Source organism: Hemitrygon akajei, unplaced genomic scaffold (genome assembly GCF_048418815.1).
Source record: "Hemitrygon akajei unplaced genomic scaffold, sHemAka1.3 Scf000070, whole genome shotgun sequence".
NCBI classification, from domain to species: domain Eukaryota; kingdom Metazoa; phylum Chordata; class Chondrichthyes; order Myliobatiformes; family Dasyatidae; genus Hemitrygon; species Hemitrygon akajei.
This window is the reverse complement of record NW_027331956.1, coordinates 321,473-342,036: the sequence shown is the minus strand read 5'-3', so window position 1 is coordinate 342,036 and position 20,564 is coordinate 321,473. Positions and strand designations below refer to the sequence as shown.

General features: G+C 47.7%; 1 protein-coding gene across 1 annotated transcript in view; it reads right to left on the bottom strand.

The window, feature by feature from the left end:
* The window catches only part of LOC140722142 (zinc-binding protein A33-like), a 30,952-nt gene extending 12,424 nt beyond the window's left edge, over positions 1–18,528 (bottom strand). Inside the window, exons 1-7 of the mRNA XM_073036934.1 lie at positions 18,417–18,528; positions 12,096–12,198; positions 4,479–4,695; positions 3,699–3,794; positions 3,065–3,298; positions 1,816–1,838; positions 1,610–1,728 (exon numbers count right to left, since the gene is read on the bottom strand). Of these exons, the coding sequence (XP_072893035.1) occupies positions 1,610–1,728; positions 1,816–1,838; positions 3,065–3,298; positions 3,699–3,794; positions 4,479–4,695; positions 12,096–12,198; positions 18,417–18,528 (904 nt within the window). The remainder of the gene's footprint in view (positions 1–1,609; positions 1,729–1,815; positions 1,839–3,064; positions 3,299–3,698; positions 3,795–4,478; positions 4,696–12,095; positions 12,199–18,416) is intronic.
* Positions 18,529–20,564: the final 2,036 nt, after the last annotated feature.

The window sequence follows — 20,564 nt, the reverse complement described above, 5'->3', positions numbered from 1 at the left end:
ACCTGCCTGTCCTTCCGATACACCGTGTATCCTTGGACGTTCAGCTCTCAGAGACATGCATCCTTTAGCCACCTCTCAGTGATGGCCACAAAATTATACCTGCCAATCTGTAGCTGTACGACACCTTATTCCTTATGCTGTGTGTATTTAAGTATAACACCTTAAGTCCAGTATTTGGTACTTTTTGTTTTGATTGCACTGCAACTCATCCCATTGGCTGCAAATTTGACCCATCACCTGCCTGTCCTTCCTGACATCTTCACTGCTCACTATCTTAGATTTATTTCTGTTTTCCCCCTCCTCCACTCTATCATTCCGGTTTCCCATCCCCCTGCCAAATTAGTTTAAACCCTCCCTAACAGCTCTATTAAACATTCCCACTGTGGTTCAGGTGTAACCCGTCCTTTTTGAACAGGTAATACTTCCCCCTGAAGAGATACCAATGATCCAAGAATCTGAAGCCCTGCCCCCTGCGCCAGTCTCTCAGCCACGCATCCATCTGCCTGATCCTACTATTCTTGCCCTCGCTAGCATGTGGCACAGGTAGCAATCCTGAGATTACGACCCTGGAGGTCCTGCTTCTCAGCTTCATTCCTAACTCCTGGAAATCTCTCTTCAGGACCTCTTCCCTTTTCCTCTCTATGTCATTGGTACCAACATGTACCAAGACAGCTGGCTGCTCGCCCTCTCCCTTCAGGATATTCTGGACCCGATCCGAGACATCCCGTACCCTGGCACCTGGGAGGCAGCACACCATGCGGGTATCTCTACCAGGCTCACAGAATCTCCTGTCTGTTCCCCTGACTATGGAATCCCCTATGACTACCGCATTCCTCTTCTCCCTCCTTCCCTCCTGCACAACAGCACCAGGCTCAGTGCCAGAGACCCGGTCACCGTGGCCGTCCCCTGTCAGGTCATCCCCCTCAACAGCATCCGAAACGATATACTTGTTGCTGAGGGGGGCAGCCACAGGGGTGCTCTCCACTATCCGTGCATTTCCCTTCCCTCTCCTGACAGTCACCCAGTTTTCTGACCCCTGTATCCTAGGGATGACTACCTCCCTGTAGCTCCTGTCTATCACCTCTTCATTTTCTCTAATAAGCAGTAGGTCATCAAGCTGCAGCTCCAGATCCCTAACACGGTCTCCGAGGAGCTGAATCTCGGTTCACCTGGTGCAGATGTGGCTATCAGGGAGGCTGGAGGTCTCCCAGGATTCCCACATCTGACACCCTGAACAAAGCACTAACCCTGCAGACATGCTACCTAATTCTACAGGAATGGAACAAAGAAAGATAGGTCAACTCACCCACTTACTTCACCAAGCACACGGACTTTTTAAACCGTTAGCTAATGTGCCCTGCTGTTCCTCCGTCCGTCCGGGCCGATTTGCCAAGGGGAGAAAAAGAGTCGGTGCCTCGCTCTCGCCTCTTCCCGTTACCGCCTAAGCCCGTTGAGCCAAAGCCCTACACTCTGCTGCCACCCACTCCGCTGCCCGCTGTATAGGGTGGTCATCTTTTTAAACTCTCCGCGCTGTCCTGCGCAGTCTCGCCGTTCTTGTACGCAATTTGAGCTTCATAAACAAGCAGAAATGAAACTTTATAAGTTTTACCTCGATTAATAACATCAAGCGTTTCTCTCAGCACTGTGTGCAACAAATAGGGGTGATCGAATTTTTCAACCGGTAGGGCCTCATCTGTCACTGGCAATTCCTGGATATCGTCATTAATCCTGTAAATATTAAACTGCTGTTTATAAATTGCTATTCTGAACTATTTTACAAATCCATTCAGGATTTCAGTAAAGAGCCTGTCCTACCTCCTGTTCTGACGAGCTTCCTCCTGAAATAAATAAAACACAAATCTGATTAGACTTGGACTTACTGTCCACATCCTGAATTTCATCCAAATCATTACAAGGTGTTGAAAATTCCCACTCCCGCGATCACTCACACACACGGACAATACAGAACCACGGGGTAACCTACAAGGAAAGTCTCTGAATGTCAGACCATTACTGAGAGGATGAAACTTATAGGGAAGACAGGACAGTCTGTGCATTATCATCTGGATAGGACGTCAGTGTGATAGGATGGAGGAATTTAAGATCAGTGATGTAAGTGATTGTGTGCGGGTGGAGGAAGTACCTCTATTTATGGAGAGACTTGTGCGGAGATGTAATTCCAGATGGATTTTAACAAATTCCACAAGAAATTTAGTGAGGAGGATGTGGAACTCGCTGCCACAGGAGTGCCTGAAATGGAACAGCAGAGATTGACTGTGATGGGGAAACTGGATAAACACATGAGGGACCAGAGATTTCGGGGCACTGTTGCTGGTTGTGGTGGGTAGGTGGCAGGAGGATTGTGAAGCAGGAAAATTGAGAGGAGAGAATGGGCCGAATGGCCTGGTTATGTTTTGAACGATTGAACGTTCATTTGAATGTTATCCGTAAAAGTGAAGAGACAATAATAGTTTCCCTAATCTGATGGAAACCGGATACAGAAGATAAGTCTGACGTGTGGGTCAAATTCTTTGTTCTCACTGACCCTCACACCCACTGCACCAGACACACTCACAGCCAGTGACTGGAACTGGGTGTTAATGGAAGTTTTAGAGGATATTTAATGTGGTAATTAAGGACACAATCAGCAGCTCTGTGTTACGATCAGAGTAAATAATTTCAGAGAAATTTGCATTCTGTCCTGGGATGTACAGAAGTTGTGGAAGTCCAGTTTTGGGACAATAGACAATAGGTGCAGGAGTAGGCTATTCGGCCTTCTGTGATCATGGCTGATCATACACAATCAGTACCCCGTACCTGTCCTCTTCCCATATCCCTTGACCTCGCTATCTAAGAGCTCTATCTAACACTCTCTTGAAAGCATCCAGAGACTTGGCCTTTACTGCCTTCTGTGTGAGGTCGCCAGAGCGACAATTGATTTGTTAGAATTGGCCGCTGTGCTGTGTTTATTTCAAATATATTTCAAATATATATATATTTCAAATGAAATAAATATTTCATTTAGTGCCCTTTGACAGAAACAAATTGAAATAGAATCCCTCACCTTGAGAAATATCACACTGTCTTTCTGATCCATCTGATCCTTTAACTTAGTGATTTCCTCCTGAATAATCCTTATATTCTCTTGAAGAGCTAGAAGATTTTTCTCCATTGGGTTGAGAATCCTCTTCTCTTCTTCCCTGAGATCCCTGAGTAAGCTCTGCTCTTTCTCAGTGATAATCTGGCGCAGTTCAGCAAACTGGGATGTGATGTTGGACTGAAGGCTGTGTGACTGTTCCTGTCGAAGGAAAGGTGAAGATTAATATACTGCATTGGTGTGTTTTGTTTCCTTTTGTCGTTCAGTTCGGTCTATTAGAGTCCATTCTACTTCTGAGAGCATTCCCGTCAACACCATTCCCTCACGTTTTCCTGAAACCTATTCTCACTTATTGACCCATAAACTCCCATCTGATTCACTCACACCTTCCCACCTTTACAGGGTTAACGGTAATTAGCCATTCATCCGGCATGTCCTTGGGATGTGTCGGAATCTCTCGTGGTCACATGCAAACTCCACACAGACAGCAGCAGAGGTCAGGATCGAACCCAGGTCACTGGAGCTGCGATACTCGGCTCTTCTGCATTAAATGGAGCAAAACTCGACAGTAATATCAGAAATTCCGCTCAGGAAGCCTCACCCAAACTCCGGAAATCTTCTCTTTCTGTTGCTGCTCCTTTTCCTGGAAGTCTGATTTCTTTTTTGTGAGAGAGTCTAAGGACAATTTTAGCTGATCCTGGAAGTCAGAGAGTGAAGGAAATAGAAACAAAGATGCATCAAAAGAAACAGGTGATCAAACCCGATTATCACACAAAATGCCGGAGGAACTCAGTGAGTCAGGCAGAATCTATTCAGGGGAAATAAACAGACGGTGTTTCGGGATGAGACACTTCATTAGGACTGGGAAGGAAAGGGACAGCAGCCAGAATAAAAAGGTTGGGGATGAGAACCAGCTGACAGGTGAGACAACGTGAGGGGGGACGTGGGGGAGGGTGTTGAAGTGAGAAGCTGGGAGGGGACAGGTGGAAGAGGTAAAGGGCTGGAGAAGAAGGAATCTAATTCGAGAGAACAATCGACCATGGAAGAAACGGGAGGAACTGGGCTGTTTGCGGCCCTGAATGGTGACAAGGGAGGAGATTAGGAGTCAGGTGTAGCACTTGTCCTGCTTGCAGGTGTCAGTGCCAGGAGGGAGATCAGTGGGGAGGAGCGAGTGGATCAGGGCGATACAGTACGTAGAGCGCGATCCGTATAGAGAGCGGAGAGTTGCGGGGTGCGGAGTTGGGCTGTGGGACGGAGAGATGCTAGAATCCCGTTGGAGATGGGGGAAGTTGCAGAGAATGATGTGTTGGTTATGGGGACTCGTGTGATTGTATGTAGGAGAAAGGAAATGTGTTAAGTATTTAATTAATGTTAGTTTTACCGTGTAGATTTTAACAGCTTCTTTAATTGGCTTGAAGCGGTGCTCTCTGTGTTCCTGCGCGTCTCTACAGATCAGACAGATCAGTGTCTTGTCCGTTTCACAAAACAGCTTCAGTTCTTCCTCATGTTCCTCGCAGTGACGTTTACTTTCTTTCCCTTTCGGATTCAGGTTTAGGTTTCGAGCTTTTTCGGCCAGATTTGCTAGGGCCCGATTCACCCTGAGGGTGCGGTCGGCAAACACCTCTCTACATTCCGGGCAGGATTTTCTCTCCTCCCTTTCCCAACACCGTGTGATACAAGAGCGACAGAAGTTGTGTCCACACTCCAGTGACACTGGACCGGTGAAGAAATCCAGGCAGATGGGACAAATTACCTCCTCGGTCCAACTCTCGGTCGGTCCTTTTGAAGCCATGTTAACTCCCAGCACTTCCTGATTCAGAATGCTTTCACTTTCGGGGAGCTGCTGATTCCCTGCAGAACCGCGATTGTCCACTACACGCGCTGCAGACTCGGGGAATGAACATTATGTTGCACTCTGTGGGAAGGAATTGTGGTATCTATATCAGGGAGGGATCAGAAACAGATTAAGCAGGTCAGAACAGAATGAAAACTCAGCCATGGACTGCCTAAGCCCGGCTATGAAAGGAGGAGAGTCGGGCATGGGGCTAGCAAACCCATCCCATAAAAACCCAGTGTGACAGAAACGTCAACTGAATCTCCACAGGCCTCATCCCTGGGATCGGAAGGACCTTCCCTGGAAGACGATTGAAGTCGTGTGGTGAAAGCAGAGGCCACAGGGCCGATCAACCCCCAGAGAGCTGCTGGTGGCCGCCTGTGTCCCGATCGGCGTGATGGGCCGATCAACCCTCGGACCGCTGCTGGTGGCCACCTGTGTCCCGATCGGCGTGATGGGCCGATCGACCCCCGGACAGCTGCCGGTGGCCGCTTGTGTCTCGATCGGCGTGATGGGCCGATCGACCCTCGGAGAGCTGCTGGTGGCCGCCTGTGTCCCGATCGGCGTGATGGGCCGATCGACCCCCGGACAGCTGCCGGTGGCCGCCTGTGTCCCGATCGGCGTGATGGGCCGATCGACCCTCGGAGAGCTGCCGGTGGCCGCCTGTGTCCCGATCGGCGTGATGGGCCGATCAACCCTCAGAGAGCTGCCGGTGGCCGCCTGTGTCCCGATCGGCGTGATGGGCCGATCAACCCCCAGAGAGCTGCCGGTGGCCGCCTGTGTCCCGATCGGCGTGATGGGCCGATCAACCCTCAGAGAGCTGCTGGTGGCCGCCTGTGTCCCGATCGGCGTGATGGGCCGATCAACCCTCAGAGAGCTGCTGGTGGCCGCCTGTGTCCCGATCGGCGTGATGGGCCGATCAACCCCCAGAGAGCTGCCGGTGGCCGCCTGTGTCCCGATCGGCGTGATGGGCCGATCAACCCCCAGAGAGCTGCCGGTGGCCGCCTGTGTCCCGATCGGCGTGATGGGCCGATCAACCCTCAGAGAGCTGCTGGTGGCCGCCTGTGTCCCGATCGGCGTGATGGGCCGATCGACCCTCAGAGAGCTGCTGGTGGCCGCCTGTGTCCCGATCGGCGTGATGGGCTAAAGAAGGAGCATAACAGAAAAGAAGCCGGAGAGAAAAGCCTGGTTCAGTCTGAGGCAGGACTGAAAGGGGCAAGTTCTGAAAAAAGAGGCACAAGAGACTGCACCTGCTGGAATCTCGAGTAAGAAACATGATGACAGAGGAACTGAGTGGGTCGGGCAGCAACTGCGGATAGGAATGTACAATCGACTTCCCGGGTCGAGATCCTTCATCTGGACTGTCTCAACCCGAAATGTCAATTTTCCATTTCCCTCCACAGACACTGCCTGACGAGCTGTGTAACTCCAGCAGCTCGTTTTTACTTTTCTCCAGGTATAAAGAGAGTCAGGCTGGGGGGTGACACGATTGTTCAGTAAATATTTCAAAGGATTATTAAATTAGTTCATACCATGTGATTGGGGATGTGGAGGATATTGTGCAGTGAGGAGACAGATGCAGTGGTGCACTGAGATGCTCCCACAACGAATGATCACACTGGGCCTGTCTCAGAATGAGAGAAATAAGAGACAGACACAGTCTCGCAGGGCTGGGCCAGGAATGATGATTCCTCCGGCTGGAGTGTGTAGGCAAGCGCCACAGACTCAAAACCCGAGGTCATATTTGGGGGCTCGGCAGGAAAATAGTGATTCTGAGTGAATAACAGAATCAGTGAGGGGCCGAATGGCCACGTCAGCGCCTGCTGCTTATTTTCTAAATCATGAGTTTCCCTTTGTGCCTTGTTCTCCCTTGGCCTTCAGCCTGTCGGATTGCACAGGGGAGCGGTGAGAACTCTGGAGATCCATCAGCAGCCGCTGTGGTTATTTCATGCTCTTGTTATTTATCCTGTTTCTCCATATTTGCATTTGCACAGTTTGTTACCGTCAGCTCTCTGGCTGATCTGTCATGACGCTGTTATAGTTACTTCTCTACAGAATTCTTTTTAGTATGTGCGCAGGAAAATGAATCTCGGTGCTGTATGCAGTGATTTATTTGTACTCCGATAATAAAACTTACTTTGAACTTTGAGCCTCAGGGAACTTGCTTTGATTCTGAGAACAAACTGTGACTGACATCTCCGGCTCCCAGTAGCAGCCCGACCTCAGACAAACTCACAGCCAATCAGAGAACAGCGCTGGAACAAACATGCTCTCATTGGCGGAGCGTGTCAGTGGGCGGGACGCCGAGCGCTCAGAATGGAACCGGAAGTGACTGGACCCGGTGAGAAGTCAGAGATCGGGAGTGGCACTTCGGGTAAAGTCTGCAACACCGGCCGGGGTCTTAATTCCTTCAGGTGGCAGAGGTGAGGAGACTGGGTGAGATTCCGTGAGATGTTTCAGCAACACGGAGGGTGCCTGGTCTTTCCCCGCCGTGGATCGGAGCCGGTTGTCCAAAGCTGCCTCCCAGACCCGTCCCCTGTTGCTGGGAGACAGGAGATGCCCTGCAGTGGCTGCCGAAGGATCTCCGGAACTCTCACCGCATTTCTGTGCAACCTGACAGGCTGAAGCCCAAAGGGAAATATTGCACAGGTAAACTTGTGCTTTAGGAAATAAACATGATCGGTGTGGCCATTCGGCCCCTTGTGCCTTCTCTGCCCTTCATTCAGCGCCACTTTCCCGCAGTGTTTCCGTCACCACTGTGGCCCTAAATTTGCCTTTTGAACTTAGAAACCTTGTGGAGAAAATTGCAAAAATTCACTGCACTCTGGGTGGGGAAATTCCTGTGAGACTGTCTCAGTCAGACCACCTCTTATTTCTCTAATTTTGAGACAGTCCCGGCCTGTGTAATATCTCCGAGGACACAGCCACCCCCACCCAATCAGTCAATGTGGGAAACCTTCTCTTCATTCCCTGCATCCCGAAGGCGGACTCGGGGAGGGAGATCAGACCTGTGCACAGTGTTCCTTGTCCGCTCTCACCGGGACCCCATGTACAGTATCGTCAGCATCAACGACAGAATGAATGGCTTCCCGCTTGCAGAGCAGGGGGAGCATCTCACTGTGGTGTGAACTTGCTGATGTATCTTCAGGCTGGATAACTGAGTAGTTCCCCTCCCTCACACAGAGCAGGTGAATGGCCTCTCCCTACTGTGAACTCACTGGCCAGTCTGTGGGTAGGCTGTGAGTGAATCTCTTCCCACACTGAGAGAAGGAGAATGATATCTCACTGCGATCAATCATCTGGCAATTCAGAAAGGTGAATAAGATGATGAGGGATAGAGGCTTTTTTCCCAAGAGTGAAAATAGAACATAGAATAGTACAGCACATTACAGGCCCCTCAGCCCACAATGTTGTGCCGACCCTCAAACCCTGCCTCCTATATAACGCCCCACCTTAAATTCCTCCATATACCTGTCTAGTAGCCTCTTAAATTTCACTAGTGTATCTGCCTCTGACTCGGTCAGTGCATTCCACGCACCAACCACGCTCTGAGTGAAAAACCTTCCTCTAATATCCCCCTTGAACTTCCCTCCCCTTACCTTAAATCCATGTTCTCTTGTACTGAGCAGCGGTGCCCTGGGGAAGAGGCGCTGGCTGTCCACTCTGTCTATTCCTCTCAATATCTTGTACACCTCTATCATGTCTCCTTTCATCCTCCTTCTCTCCAAAGAGTAAAGCCCTAGCTCCCTTAATCTCTGATCATAATCCATACCCTCTAAACCAGGCAGCATCCTGGTAAATCTCCTCTGTACCCTTTCCAATGCTTCCACATCCTTCCTATGCTGAGGCAACCAGAACTGGACACAGTACTCCAAGTGTGGCCTAACCAGAGTTTAAGAGAGCTGTCTCTTAAACTACATCTGTCTACATCGCGTCTCTTAAACTCTATCCCTCGACTTATGAAAGCTAACACCCCATAAGCTTTCTTAACTACCCTATCTACCTGTGAGGCAACTTTCAGGGATCTGTGGACATGAGCCCTAGATCCCTCTGCTCCTCCACACTACCAAGTATCCTGCCATTTACTTTGTACTCTGCCTTGGAATTTGTCCTTCCAAAGTGTACCACCTCACATTTCTCCAGGTTGAACTCCTTCTGCCACTTCTCAGCCCACTTCTGCATCCTATCAATGTCTCTCTGCAATCTTTGACAATCCTCTACACTGTCTACAACACCACCAACCTTTGTGTCGTCTGCAAACTTGCCAACCCACCCTTCTACCCCTACATCCAGGTCGTTAAAAAAAATCACGAAAAGTAGAGGTCCCAGCACAGATCCTTGTGGGACACCACTAGTCACAACCCTCCAATCTGAATGTACTCCCTCCACCATGACCCTCTGCCTTCTACAGGCAAGCCAATTCTCAATCCACCTGGCCAAACTTCCCTGGATCCCATGCCTTCTGACTTTCTGAATAAGCCTACCATGTGGAACCTTGTCAAATGCCTTACTAAAATCCATGTAGATCACATCCACTGCACTACCTCATCTATATGCCTGGTCACCTCCTCAAAGAACTCTTATCAGGCTTGTTAGACACGCTCTGCCATTCACAAAGCCATGCTGACTGTCCCTGATCAGACCATGATTCTCTAAATGCCCACAGATCCTATCTCTAAGAATCTTTTCCAACAGCTTTCCCACAACAGACGTAAGGCTCACTGGTCTGTAATTACCTGGACTATCCCTACTACCTTTTTTGAACAAGGGGACAACATTCGCCTCCCTCCAATCCTCCGGTACCATTCCCGTGGACAACGAGGACATAAAAATCATAGCCAGAGGTTCAGCAATCTCTTCCCTCGCCTCGTGGAGCAGCCTGGGGAATATTCCGTCAGGCCCCAGGGACTTATCCGTCCTAAATTATTTTAACAACTCCAACACCTCCTCTCCCTTAATATCAACATGCTCCAGAACGTCAACCTCACTCATATTGCCCTCACCGTCATCAAGTTCCCTCTCAGTGGTGAATACCGAAGAGAAGTATTCATTGAGGACCTCGCTCACTTCCACAGCCTCCAGGCACATCTTCCCACTTTTATCTCTAATCGGACCTACCTTCACTCCTGTCATTCTTTTGTTCTTCACATAATTGAAGAATGCCTTGGGGTTTTCCTTTACCCTACTCGCCAAGGCTTTCTCATGCCCCCTTCTTGCTCTTCTCAGCCCCTACTTAAGCTCCTTTCTTGCTACCCTATATTCCTCAATAGACCCATCTGATCCTTGCTTCCAAAACCTCATGTATGCTGTCTTCTTCCACCTGACTAGATTTTCCACTTCACTTGTCACCCATGGTTCCCTCACCCTACCATTCTTTATCTTCCTCACTGGGACAAATTTATCCCTAACATCCTGCAAGTGATCCTTAAACATCGATCACATGTCCATAGTACATTTCCCTGAAAAAACATCATCCCAGTTCACACCCACAAGTTCTAGCATTATAGCCTCATATTTTGCCCTTCCCAATTAAAAATTTTCCTGTCCTCTCTGATTCTATCTTTTTTCATGATAATGCTAAAGATCAGGGAGCGGTGATCACTGTCCCCCAGATGCTCACCCACTGACAGATCTGTGACCTGACCCGGTTTGTTACCTAATACTAGATCTAGTATGGCATTCCCCCTAGTCTGCCTGTCAACACACTTAACAAACTCTGCCCCATCTAAACCCTTGGAACTAATCAAGTACCAATCAATATTAGGGAAATTAAAGTCACCAATGATAACAACCCTGTTATTTTTGCACCTTTCCAAATTCTGCCTCCCAATCTGTTCCTCGGTATCTCGGCTGCTACCAGGGGGCCTATAGAATACCCCCAGTAGAGTAACTGCTCCCTTCCTGTTCCTGATTTCTACCCATACTGACTCAAAAGAGGATCCTGCTACATTACCCACCCTTTCTGCAGCTGTAATAGTATCCCCGACCAGTAATGGCTCACAGGAGGGGGCATAGTTTTAAGGTGCTTGGAAGTCGGTACGAGGGGGATGTCAGAGGTAAGTTTTTCACACAGAGTGGTGGGTGTGTGGAATACACTGCGAAGGTGGGAGAGGTGGATACAATAGGGTATTTCAAGAGACTCTCGGATAGATACATGGAGCTAGGATGAGTAGAGGGTGATGTGGTAGGAAATTTCTAGGCAGTTTCTCAGTTAGATTGCATGATCTGCACAACATTCTGGGACGAAGGGCGTGTAATGTAATGTAGATTTCTGTGTTTCTGTATGAACTCCTCACCTTCTAACAAGGCAAGGATCAGGCATCCAGAGTGACCATCAAATTCTCTGACTGTATTCCTGTCTGCATGAGAATGGGCTGTTTCTGCCTTCGATCAAACTGTGACTTGGCTCAGTTTGTTCTTTGGTATTATTTCAGTTTTGGTCATGTTCCACAACACTGCAAAGAGCACTTGTTACTACATGTCTGATCCTGGAGATTTTCTGATTCCTTGGATTCCCTCCCCCCAGCTGACTGACAGTGATGAACCCATTGATGGCAATGGCAATGACATGAAAGTAGTTATTCTCATTGGAGTGTGGCACTTTTGTGATGTGAAAGCCATAACTCAGTTGGCATCGAGGACAAAGCTGTTTTATATCCTTCTTTACCCAGAGAGAACTAAATCTGACGGAAGGATTTTTTTTTGCCATACAGCACTAATTGACATTTTTACTGATTGGAAAGTAGACCTTTCATCCAAGATTAACTCGGAAATATATTTTTGTTCCGAGTTACTAATCCTTGCATTTATATAGCTGGACCTCGGCAGTGTTTGGGAGATAAATTCGCTCACATTTCCTCCGACTGCACAGGGACAACGCTGGCAGAGTCACGCATGGCTACTCCTTTACCCAGAAGGCCCCGCGAACGAGAAACCTATCTTATCAGCCACCGAAAGATCCAGCGATGCGCATGCGCCGCAGAAATGGCGCGCTCATGAGCTGAAAACTCCCCGGGGCCCGGGTATGGATCGTGGGGCTGAGAAAGAGGGAACCGACCGGGACTGTCCTGGGGTGCAGGACCAGTGCGGCAGGAGCTCACAGTAATAACCCTTCAAACGTGTTTCAGACGCCGAAGATTGATTCCCGCCCGGAGATTCTCCTACCTGCGGCCGGTCCTTGTGAGCCCCTCGTCAACTGAGCGCATGCGCGATATTCGGGATGTCCTCCGACCTCCGCGCATGCGCATGTGAACAAACAGGAGAAAATCTGTAGATGCGGAAATCCAAAGCAACAGACGGGAAATGCTGGAGGAAAATCAGAGGGACCGGCAGCAACTATGGAGAGGAGAGAACAGTCGGCTTTTCAGACCGAGACCCTTCTTCAGGTCTGGAAAGGAAGGGAGGTAGTAAGAATGTGGGGGGAAGTGAGATAATAGTGTGAACAGAAACGTGGACAGGACAGTTCTTTGTGGGTCTCCAGTACCACTCATCACCACTTCTGGCAGAGAACCACCGGCAGTGCAAACTGGGGTCTGTCTGTCAGGAAGGCAGTAATCCAGGAGTCAGTGAGTTTGTCTACGCCCATCCTTTGCAGGTTGTTGCACTGAAGACGTGACTGGATTGTATTGAAGGCACTAGCGAAATAAAAAAAAAGCGATTCTCACAATGCCAATGGGAGTGAGCTCGCTGCAACAGGTAGATTATGTAACTACACCCTCATGAGGTTGGTAGGCACACTTTAGAGCGTCCAGGGTAAGTCAGGACCAGCCTCTCCATCACCTTCATCACAGGAGATGTGAGGGCAATTAGTCTGTCGTCATTACGTTCAGATGGAGTCGCCTTGTTGAGCAAAGGAACCAAGCAGGAAGTCTTCCACAGCACCGGTATCTTTTCCCGACTCAGTCTCAGATTGTAAAGGTGAGACAAAATACCAGAGAGCAGACTCACACAGGCTGTTGACCTGCTCCTTGTTTGCAAAAAGACTCATCCAGACATCCGATTTGCAGAAACACCAGTGTGTTCACACTGGGGAGAAGTCGTTCTGCTGCTCCTAGTGTGGGAAAAGATTCATTCAGTTACCTGAGCAACTGAAACGTCAGACATTTCACGCAACGGAAGCAGCTGTACACCTGTTCAGAGTGTGGGGAGAGTTTCATTCAGTTAACCCACCCTGAGAGGCTCCAGCGAGTTCACAATAAGTAGAGGCCACACTTCTGTCCTGAGAGAGCACAGCGATTTACTCAGTCATCCCACCTGCTGAAACTCCAGCAACTTCACTGCAGGGAGGGAGACATGAGGGAGCTGTGGAATTCATTGCCATGGACCGCTCAGAGGCCGGATCACAGTGTTTACATAATCAGAGACTGACCCGTACTGGATTCCTAAAGGCGTCGAAGTTTATGGGGAGAAGACAGGGAATGCGGTTGAGAAGGAAAATAACAGACACTGGGACAAGGACAGAAATAGGAAACTTTAGAGTGAGACGTGTCAAGCACAGACAGATGGGACAGACTCCGATGGGGGATCTTGTCCGGCACGGAGCAGTGGGGCTGAACACCGGTTCGTTTTCCACTCTCGGACCGTCACTGAGACCATTTCACATCAGTACATGTTTTACAAACAGTACGTTTCAATGTTCAAGATCAACGTAAATTTATTAAAGAAGTGTGTTAACCAGGGGCATAAGAACGATTTATTTTCTCGTTGGCAAGGCAACTCAATGCTCACCCCCATCCAGGGGTAGGGAATGGGACCAATTCCAGAGGAGGATGGTTTTATGACTCTGGGGCTTTGTAATGGAACCCTAACTCCATCCTCCTCATTCCCCTTTTCACTCCTGACTCCCCTCCCTCACACTCCAATGCATGTGTTTGTGTGCTCACTCACCCTCCATCAACGATGTCCTCTCTCCACCAACACACTCACACTCTGTGCACACTGCAATCCCTGTGGGCTCAACTGATCCAAATATTTAATGCCCTCCCTCTGGCGCCAACTCCTTCGCCACGTGTTAAACAGTTTATCCTTCCTATTCCTGGCACATGGCATAGATGGCAGTCCTGAGATCACAGCCCAGTATGAGCTGTCTCTTTAATTAGCACCTCACTTCCTGAACTTCCTTTGCAGAACCTTGTTACTCTACCCCGTTCCCATCTGAGCCTCAGAGCCATACCAAGCGCCAGAGACCCAACAGCTGTGACTTTCCTTTGTGAGGTCATTCCCCCAGCCCACCGGTGTGTAAAGTGATATACCTGTTGTTCAGGGGATGGCCACAGGGATGCGCTGTTGTGACTTTCCTTTGTGAGGTCATTCCCCCAGCCCACCGGTGTGTAAAGTGATATACCTGTTGTTCAGGGGGATGGCCACAAGGGTGCGCTGCACTCTCCTTCCTGACCGTCACTCAGTTTCCGGTGCCGTGACCTTGGGTGCAACTACTTCTCTCTATTTGACCTACCTATCACCACTCCAGCATCAATCCCTTCCCTCCCCTCAGTAGTCAAGGGTGCATTTCATTCGGTCCCGGCGAACTATCTAACTTTCAAAAGCTCCAGAACATCCTCTTTCTTAATGACTATAAACTCAAGCCTTTCAGTCCAATCAGGTCCCATTCACTGGTGAATACTGAAGCTAAGTATTCATTAAATACATCCGCTAACTCCTTCCGCTCCATGCACATGTTTCCACAATTGTACCCGATTGGTCCTATTCTCACACGGCTCATCATCATTATTGTAGAAAGCCTTGTGGTTTTCCTTAATCCCGCTCGCCAAGGCCTTCTCATGGCTCCTGCTCGCTCTTGTCATTTTCTAGAGCTCCAACAGTACCAATTTTCTTGAAACTTTTGTTAGCTTTTCTTCATAACGAGATTTTCTACATCCTTTGTACAGCATAGTTCTTTTACCCTGCCACCCTTTCCTCGCCTCAATGGAACATACCTATGCAGAATGCCATACAAATATTCCCGGAACAATTGCCATATTTCTGCAGTGCATTTACCTGAGAACATCTGCTCCCAATTTATGTTTCCACGTTCCTGCCCAATAGCATCATATTTCCCCTTACCCCAGTGAAATGTTTTCCCAAATTGTCTGCTCCTATCCCTCTCCAGACGCCATGGTGGAGGAGATAGAGTTGTAGTCGCTACCTCCAAAATCCTCTCCCACCGAGAGGTCTGACGCCTGACCAGGTTCATTTCCCAATACCGGAAATCTTGCCACAGACGCGGCTTCAAGAGTCTGAGCATAGAATCCAAATCAAGTGCAGGTCTATTCATCCGATGTGTGTATTAGCTACTGACGTCTTCAATGCGGAACGATTTACCTGATGTTCCAACGGATTAACTGCTAATTACAATCTAAATGCAGCAAAATAGTTTTTCTTACCGCTAATCTATAAAGCTGCATCATCTACATACTGTGATTTACCCACCCCAGTACCTATCTCAGACAGAATATCATTAATCATAATATTAAAGGACTGCAATACTTCCATGTAGGGTCCGAATATGAGTTTCCCACCCTCACCTGCATTGACTGCCGAAATAAATAAGTCTGAAAAACATACAATCTCGCCTTCACTCCTAATTTCCGTAATTTAATCAAAAGTCCTTCATTCCAGAACATATTATCTGCCTTTTCAATATCAAAACATACTGTTATTACAACATCTTTATTTAACAGTACTTTCCTATTCTCATCTTCCAAACATAAAACTGAATCGGATGTTTTCTACACTTCCGAAATGCACTCTGATACAACGCTGTATCACCTCTCTTTTCCAGAATATAATCCAAACGCTCTATCACCATAAATTCCATCAGTTTACATCAATGATTTATGAACGATTTAGCCTCTGACCAGAAGAATCAGACGGGGAGCTCCCAGGTTTCAGAGTCGGCACTACAACTGCCAGATTCCATCAGGAAAGGAAGTTGCCCTAACTTCCAAATACAATTAAAACATACATTGAAATATGATCACAAGAGTGTTGTCAGGGCATGTGACTGACCATACAGCAACACACATCATTCTTTCCTGCCGACGTCTGACCTGCATTAAGAAAAGATTTCTTAAATTTACAGATGGAAAATTCGACATCAGTGATGCTACCATTGCTGCAGTTGACTTCCAACGCATTAGGGAGTTCATTTAGAACGTCCACATCTGCCGACACCTCAAAATCCGTGCCCACCCTCAAATCTGTGCACAGCCTCTAATACGTGCCCACCCTCAAATCCATGCCTGCCCTCAAATCCATGTGCATCCTCAAATCCGTGCACACCCTCAAATTCGTGCACACCCTCAAATCCGTGCCCGCCCTCAAATCCGTGCAAACCGTCAAATCCGTGCCCACCCTCAAATCCGTGCGCACTCTCAAATCCATGCACACCCTCAAATTCGTGCACACCCTCAAATCCGTGCCTGCCCTCAAATCCATGTGCATCCCCAAATCCGTGCACACCCTCAAATTCGTGCACACCCTCAAATCCGTGCCCGCCCTCAAATCCACGTGCATCCTCAAATCCGTGCACACCCTCAAATCTGTATGCACCCGTAAATCAGCCTTCACCACCAAATCGGAGGGTAACCCGCAAATCCAATGCTGCTCTCTAATCCGCGTGCACCCCCAAATCTGCGTACAGACAAACACAGCTTTTGTAGCAGAACAATCAGCCCATTGATTGCTGGCAACATGTCTCTGTGCAGGGACCCAAAGGAAACCGATCTGTTAATCCAGCACATCGCATATGCAATTATGTTGGCTGAGCTTCCAACAGTAAACCCTACCGACTGCTAGAATGACCATCTTAAAGACTCATCAACACTGAAAAGGAATCTGATCAAATTACAACTTTGCAAGGACAAGTTTCACCCACCCACTTTAAGCCTAAAATGACGGCAACTAATTCTGATGTACAAACTGGAAAATGGCTAGTACGTCGTTTCTTTATTGTTCTCTGCAATTCAGGCACAAAAACAGCCACAACAACGTTCCCAGTAAAATTATTTTTAGAAACACCTGTAAAAATGTTCTATCCTATCATAATAATTTTCTTTAAAATACCGATCACCCAAAAGACTCCCAGTCATAACAGAATCCTTGGAATTTATTAAGTCAACTAAAGTCATTGAAACAAATAACAGGGTGGCATTAGCAGGAAAGCTACAGTGGAACTTATTGCATCATCCAGCAAACACATATCCCGAGCCAGAGAAGAACATATCCACCCAATACTAAACCCTCTCTCCCTGTGATGTTTACACACATTTAACAGGATGGTCATTTCTTTGCCCCTCAAATCAATCCAGTATGTTCACATCAACTTGAACCACCGCATCCGTAAGCGTCATTGTCCCATTTCAACCAGTAAATTCGAAACCTTATGGCACCACAACACAATTTGAGAGGTTGTGCGTGTAACACATCCAAACAAGTTTAAAATGACTGCACATCTGTCTGAAATCTCCCATCATTTTCCTAAACTCTAGGGAATAAATTCCTAACCTATTCAACCTTTCCCTACAACTCAGTTGCTCAATTCCCAGCAACATTCCTGTAAATTCTCTCTGCACTCTTTCAATCGGATTCATATTTTCCCTGTAGGTTTGTAACAAAAGCTACACGAATGCGGCCTCGCCAGCATCTTATACAGTTTCAACATAACGTACCACTTTCTGTACGCAATACTTTGATTTCTGAATGCCGATGTGTCAAAAACTCTCTGTCCGACCCTATCGACCTGTGACGCCACATTCAAGTCATTATGAATTTGTATTCCTAGATCCCTCTCTTCTACCGCATTTCCCGATGCTCGACTGATCACCTGATTTGTCCACGCAAAGTGTAACATCTCACACTGGTTTGCATTGAAATTCATCCGCAATGTTTCAGCCCATTTTTTCCATCTGGTCCAAATCGCCCGGCAAACTTTGATAGCCTTTCTGATTGTCTACAATACAACACAATCTGGATGACATCCACAGATTTGATCCGGTTCATCACATTAACATTCAGATTGCTGATATGAATGACAAACAACAACATCCCTGCGCCACTCCACTAGTCACAGGCTTCCAGTCAGAGAGGCAACCGACTGTTTCCACACTCTGCCTCCTCCAATTCACTACCTCATTCCGAATGCCCAGCGACTCAACCTTCCGAACCAAGTCCGAAGCGGGACCTCGGCAATGGCCTTGCTAAATTACCTGTAGACCACATCCACTGACTTTCTTCCATCAGATTTCTTAGTAAGCACCTCTGAAGACTCTGTAAGATTGATTAGACTTGGAAGCATCACGCACAAAGCTATATTGACTATCCCTAATCAGTCACTGGCTTTCCAAGTACGTCTATATCCGGTTCCTTAGAATAACTTCCAATAGCTTTCCAACTAAATATTTGCTGAGAGTTTCGCTCAGGGCTAACAACCCAGACTGGCCAAACAGAACAGTCACAGAAACGGCAATGAAGAACACTCCAACATACGTGTGCGCTGGTATTCCTCTGTCTCCACCAGGGACTTGCATAGCTCACTGGTGAACTGAGTGGAAGCTACTGACACGATAATGGATGTTGTGACCACCGCCAGGACCCACATTGAAACTGGTTTTAGCCAACAACCAAGAGAGTTGGAGCGGCTTCATTACTGTTCTAAACATCTCATCCTCCGACACCCCTCAAACAGGCCGACACCTATATATCAATGCGCACCCCATATCCGCCCACAATCCGAATCCATCAGCATCCGCAAGAGCGCACACATCCTTTTCGGGTGATACCCCAAATCCACATCAGATTATCCCAGAGCAAGATTCAGTTCAAAGTGATCTCAAAATGGAGGCCTGCAAGTACAGACTTTCAAAATGGCCTCCTCCACCTTCAAGCAAATGGCAAGAGCAAAGTGCAAAGTTTGAAGTATATTTGTTATCAACGTATGTAGAATTTGTACAATTTTGATATTCAGCACAACCCTGGATCTGCTGACATTCCAGAATCTGTGCACATCTCCAAATACGCACACAGCCTTCACATTCTCCTTGAACCTACCCTCTCTCATCTGCAATGCATGTCCTCTGGTATTAATCATTTCAACCCTGGGAAAGGGATAGATTTTGTCCACTCTATCTATGTTTTCTCATAATCTTATAAGCCTCCATCGAATCTCCACTCTGCGTCCAACGCTCTGGAAGAATCAAATCAAGTTTATCCGGACTCTGGTGGTAACACATGTCCTCTGAACCAGGCAGCATCCTGGAAAATCTCCTCAGCACCCTCCCCAAAACCTCAACATCCTTTCTATATTGGGGTGATCAAAACTGTATCCAATACTCCAGATGTGGCATAATCAGTTTTATACAGGTGCAGCATAATTTCCTGACTTTTGAACTCTATTTCTGGTCTAATAAAAGCACGAATTCCATAACCCTTTTTAACCACCACATCGACCTGTATAGCCACTTTCAACGAGATAATGCTTTGGATCACAAGATCTCTCTGCATAGCAACACTGTTAAGGATCTTGCCATCTCCTTTCATTTATCGTAGTTAACCCCCATCTGCCATTTCTCAGCCATTATCTTCAACTGATCTATATTGTGCTGCATTCTTTGCCAGTTTTCTACATGATCCAAAGCTGCACAGATCTTGGAATTATTGGCAAATTTACCAACCCACCCATTTCCATCTTCATCCAGGTCATTTATATACATCAGAGCTCCCAGCACAGAACCCTGTGGAGCACCGCTAATTGCAGGCTTCCGGCTCCAATAAGTCCCTTCAATCAGTGCACTCTGTCTTCTGTGTGCAAGCCTATAATTTTATTCAAAGAATCGTGGATGACTGGTATGGTGGTAGAAGGAAATACATGAGAGGTTCTGAAGAGTCGTGTGGGATAGGCAAATGGATGTCAGGAAGTTGAGGGATATGAACATGGTGTAGGTAGGAGGGATTAGTATTCGGGTGTTTTTGATTTGCTTTGGATCTGGCTCGGCACAACACGGTGGGCCGAATGGCCGGCTCCTGTTCTGTACTCTTCTATGTCCCATGTGTCGAGTAAAGCATAAACCATTTGTCTGTTCCCACCTCCTCACTACAATGTAATAGTTATCTTGTGCTTATGCGGGCGGAGGGAAAATCATCGCTCTTGTGCTTCTTGATTTCGTCTCTGGGGATTCAGTGTCACTCAACCCTGCCACTTTACTCTGGCCCGCGCCTTCGTTAACTCAGTTAACCATGCCTTAATGAGATTTTCCTCCCCCTTACACAAATTTTCTGGTTCATTGTTATGAATATGCTAAGGTGATAGGATTACTACGTGATTGAAGTGGGGGATGATGTTGGATTGCAGGGAATGAGTGTCGAGGTATGGGTTAGGGTTTACACGGGTGTGTAGGAGGGGAGTAGGTGTTAGTTTCTGGGTAGGGTAGGGAGATGGAGATCCAGGTTTCCACATGGGGAGAGAGCGGGGTGGATGAGAGCTGGTGTTAAGTGAGCTTGTTCGTGGGGCTGTGGCCAGAGTTAGTCGTGGTGCAGTCCGGGATGTTTGTGTTGTAGGATTATGGTTAACGGTAAGGCTGGCGATGTACATGTTGGGCTGGGGAGACAGACTTGTGGAGTTTAGGGTAAACCGGAATG